The following is a 5,000-nucleotide window of genomic DNA, read 5'->3' on the forward strand; positions in this document are numbered from 1 at the left end:
TTAATTTCAATTCAATTTAATTTCAATTTATTGTGCTTATAGAGCGCCAAAACATAACACATGTATCATGGCGCTTTACAGAATGTAGGCAATCAGAGAAAGAAGGGAAAGAAAGGAAGAAAAGAAAAGCAAGAGAGAGGCCCATGGGTAACAGGGGCGAGGAAAAACTCCCTAGAATTGGAGATATATATAGGAAGAAACCTCGAGCAGATCCACGACTCAAGGGCCTGACCCATCTGCCTAGGGTCAGTACATGGCAGTAAGGTCTGTATACATGACAAATGCATATGATAGTCGGGTGTAGAGAATAAGACATGGTGTTAAGCACTTGAGCTGAAAGTGCTTAACATTAATGCTTTTGGTGTTGCCATAGCTACCTATGAGAGAAGACATTAATGCCTTTGGTGTTGCCATAACTACCTATGAGAAAATACATTAATTTGGTGATGACATAGCTACCTATGAGAAAAGACATTCATTTGGTGATGACATAGCTACCTATGAGAGAAGACATTAATGCCTTTGGTGTTGCCATAGCTACCTATGATAGAAGACATTAATGCTTTTGGTGTTGTCATAGCTACTTATGAGAGAAGACATTAATGCCTTTGGTGTTGCCATAGCTACCTATGAGAGAAGACATTAATGCTTTTGGTGTTGCCATAGCTACCTATGAGAGAAGACATTAATGCCTTTGGTGTTGCCATAGCTACCTATGAGAGAAGACATTAATGCCTTTGGTGTTGCCATAGCTACCTATGAGAGAAGACATTAATGCCTTTGGTGTTGCCATTACTACCTATGAGAAAAGACATTAATTTGGTGTTGCCATAGCTACCTATGAGAGAAGACATTAATGCCTTTGGTGTTGCCATAGCTACCTATGAGAGAAGACATTAATGCCTTTGGTGTTGCCATAGCTACCTATGAGAGAAGACATTAATGCCTTTGGTGTTGCCATAGCTACCTATGAGAGAAGACATTAATGCTTTTGGTGTTGCCATAGCTACCTATGAGAGAAGACATTAATGCCTTTGGTGTTGCCGTAGCTCTTAATGGCTTAGCACCCCCCTACATTGCTGAAATCCTTTCCCCACACTCCACCTCTAGGTCGACCCGGTCATCTTCAAAACAACTCTTATCTGTCCCCCGCACACGTCTCAAAACCAAAGGTGACCGGGCCTTCTCTGTTACTGGCCCAAACTTATGGACTCCCCTCCCACCCCACATTAAGTCCTCCACTACCCTTGCCAGTTTTAAGTCTAATTTAAAAACGTACCTTTTCTCTCTTGCTTTTAACAACCTTTAATACTGCCCCCTGTGTTTTGCGTGTGTGTGTGTCCTCCTTTCCCCACTGCTCAAATGGCTCACTCTTTTTACCTTTTTACTTTATTTTATCTACCACTTACTTTTATTTATTTATTTTTTATTTCACTTATTTATTGCTTTTAACTTTTTGAACTGTTTGTTTTCCTGTTTACTCTATTTTACCTGTTTTACTGTTTTATTTTATTTTATTTTCCTATTTGATATTATATTATCTTTGATTTGATCTATTTTATTGATCTAATTATTTTTAAAAAAATGTACTACTTCTTAATTCTACTCATGTATTTATTGTTTTTCTTCTTACTTATTTTATACGCTACTTTAGTCAGACCTGTGTATCCCTGGGCCCCTTTCTAAGTTTTAGCTGTTTTGCGGCCCAACCTCTCTTTTGCCATGTAAAGCACTTTGGGTCAACTCCTGTTGTCACCAGACTTGGCCCATGTTTTTTGGGGGGTCGCAAGACAAAACGTTTAACCCTTAGAACCCTAAGCTGTTTTTAGGGCATTTTCACTACCTTTATTCATAAGGATTCATTCTGGTCCACACACACATATTATACATTGTTTTTTTCAGCAGAGTCTAGGCTATCCAGATCTGCATATATATTGTTTTTTTCAGCAGAGTCTAGCTATCCAGATCATTTCATGTATTAGTACTAGCATTGATTTTATTTTGATTTTTAAAGAATTAAAATATAAAATGCGTATTATAAAAATTCTTATATTTCAACAGGTATCTCACCACAGCAAGCTCATAGCTCTACATGCATTTCATGTGTGTGTAGGGCAGACTGTCCTGAATCGGGCAATACAATTGCCATGTTGGAGGGATACTCTGGGGCTGAGCAATTTACAGAAATATGTGGTGTGTGATTTACGGAAATAAAAGCCATTTTTTATTTAGTGATGAAAAATGACCTTTCTGCGCTTCATATCTGTGACACGAACTGATCTGACCTGACTTGACCCGAGGTTGCGTGTTAGCCTGCGTGCCTGTGGTGTATGCACTCATAATGATTCGCAACTTTTTACTGCATTGACATGAACAAAGTAAAGGCAAAAAAAGTGTTTCTTTGTTGAACAAATTGGGATGCAATGTGAGCCTTGAATTGGATGCCATGCAGGAATTTGCTAGGATCTCAAAACCAGATTATGAACATGCTTTGCCATAGAGAAACACCCGATAGCGTTGGATTATAAACATGCTTTGCCACAAAAACAGAAAAAATGTGGGGTAAATTCACTTGTCTATTTTATAACCCAGAAGGATGTACTTGGTATCAAATGATAGCTCTGAGTGGCATATCTATCAGATCACGGGTCCACGAGTAATTCAAACGAGAGTAATGGGTGCGCAGGTGAACGCAGAGTATAGACTGTAAATATGATGCAATTTGATTTAATTTCATGATTTTTTTTAAATTTCATACTTGTGTGTAGTCTCGTTGGAAAGCCCTACTTCTGCTCTGTCACGCAATAAAGGTTTCATCTCGCTGCGATGAACAATTCCGGAGCAATGTAACAGAGAAGAAAGGGTGTGTTTTTGACGCACTTTGCGTCAATCGGGTTCTAAGGGTTAAGAACCGCTGGACTAAATTACTAGTTGACTAGATGATGAAACCCCTAATAAACAAACAACACACACACACACACACACAAACACACCCACATTTGTCAGTGTGTGTGTGTGTGTGTGTGTGTGTGTGTGTGTGTGTTTGTTTGTGTTTGTTTGTGTGTGTGTGTGTGTGTGTCTGTGTGTGTGTGCTCACCAGCCGGTGTTGAACTCCATATGTGCGTCTCGAACAGCGCCACCACTGGTGAAGTGTGTGTGTGTGTGTGTGTGTGCTCACCAGCCAGTGTTGAACTCCACGTGTGCGTCGAACAGCGCCACCACTGGTGCAGTGTGTGTGTGTGTGTGTGTGTGTGTGTGTGTGCTCACCAGCCAGTGTTGAACTCCACGTGTGCGTCGAACAGCGCCACCACTGGTGCGGAGGCCGCCCTCCATCCACTGACCCGTGAGCGGATCAGCCCCTCCTGCCTCTGGTGCCGCACCAGCTTCAGCAGCCCGGGACGCCTGGAGTTCAGCTCCGACACGTGCTCGTCCAGACGCAGCTTCAGCTCCTCTACACATATTAACACACACACACACACGCACGCACGCATGCACACACACACACACGCACGCACGCACACACACACACGCACACACACAAATACTTTTATTTGGATCCGAAAGGCAAGCAAGGAAAACAAGGTCCAAATACTCTGGGAACAGAGGTAACAAAGTGGCATGTCTACATGGTGACAGGTTTCCATGGTAACAAAGTGACAGGTCTACATGGTGAAAAGGTGAGAGATTTACATGGTAACAATGTGACAGATCTACATGGTGACAAGGTGACAAGTCTCCATGGTGACAGGTCTCCCTGGTGACAAGATGACATGTCTCCATGGTGACAAGGTGACAGGTCTGCATGGTGACGAGATGACAGGTCTCCATGGTGACGAGGTGACAGATGTACATGACTGGTGTTCTCCTCTGGGGTCTGCCTCATGTTAAACTCTGACAACAACTCATCTGGTGGAGAACCACCATCCCATAATACTACTGATGTAAACAGGCTGTCATGGAGATGCAGAGCGCCTCCACACATGCACTTGTACTGTATGTGTCCAGGTGCCAACCCAAAGATGTAGACGTCTCTGGCCAAACCAAACCGGCCTGAAGAACATGGGAAGAATCAGCACTCTGTTACCTGGGTAACAGAGCAATAACAGCACACAGCGGTCGCTGTGGTGACGAGGGCAGTATTCTATTTACTGGAGGGAAATAAATATCTCACCAGCCAACAGTTACTGCAGCATGCACTCAGATACACCTGTTTAGTCTGACATTAATGCCAGGCATGTCTGTGTGTGTGTGTGTGTGTGTGCGTGTGTGTTTGTGCATTTGTTTGTGTGTCTGTGTGTGTGTGTGTGTGTGTGTGTGTGTGTGTGTGTGTGTGTGTGTGTGTGTGTGTGTGTGTTTGTGTATTTGTTTGTGTGTTTGTGTGTGTGTGTGTGTGTCTGTGTGTGTGTGTGTGTGTGTGTGTGTGTGTATCGCGGGCAAGTGTGTGTGTTCATGGTGGAGTGTGTGTGTTCATAGTGGAGTGTGTGTGATCATGGTGGAGTGTGTGTGATCATGGTGGAGTGTGTGTGTGATCATGGTGGAGTGTGTGTGATCATGGTGGAGTGTGTGTGATCATGGTGGAGTGTGTGTGTGATCATGGTGGAGGGTGTGTGATCATGGTGGAGTGTGTGTGTGATCATGGTGGAGTGTGTGGTGTGTGTGTGTGTGTGTGTGTGATCATGGTGGAGTGTGTGTGATCATGGTGGAGTGTGTGGTGTGTGTGTGTGTGTGTGTGTGTGATCATGGTGGAGTGTGTGTGTGTTCATGGTGGAGTGTGTGTGAGCATGGTGGAGTGTGTGTGTGATCATGGTGGAGTGTGTGTGATCATGGTGGAGTGTGTGTGATCATGGTGGATTGTGTGGTGTGTGTGTGTGTGTGTGTGTGTGTGTGTGTGTGATCATGGTGGAGTGTGTGTGTTCATGGTGGAGTGGTTCATGGTGGAGTGTGTGTGATCATGGTGGAGTGTGTGTGTTCATGGTGGAGTGTGTGTGATCATGGTGGAG

The 5,000-nt window shown here is 43.6% G+C and overlaps 1 protein-coding gene across 1 annotated transcript in view; it reads right to left on the minus strand.

The window, feature by feature from the left end:
- galnt18b (UDP-N-acetyl-alpha-D-galactosamine:polypeptide N-acetylgalactosaminyltransferase 18b) overlaps positions 1 to 5,000 on the minus strand; it is a 114,131-nt gene that overhangs the window by 37,120 nt on the left and 72,011 nt on the right. The window contains exon 4 of the mRNA XM_076291498.1: positions 3,268 to 3,451. Within this exon, the coding sequence (XP_076147613.1) occupies positions 3,268 to 3,451 (184 nt within the window). The remainder of the gene's footprint in view (positions 1 to 3,267; positions 3,452 to 5,000) is intronic.

This window comes from Alosa pseudoharengus, unplaced genomic scaffold, assembly GCF_046254945.1.
Source record: "Alosa pseudoharengus isolate Yale_2024_CS ecotype anadromous, Long Island Sound unplaced genomic scaffold, YU_APseudo_1.1 YU_APseudo_1.1_scf_19, whole genome shotgun sequence".
Taxonomy (NCBI): domain Eukaryota; kingdom Metazoa; phylum Chordata; class Actinopteri; order Clupeiformes; family Clupeidae; genus Alosa; species Alosa pseudoharengus.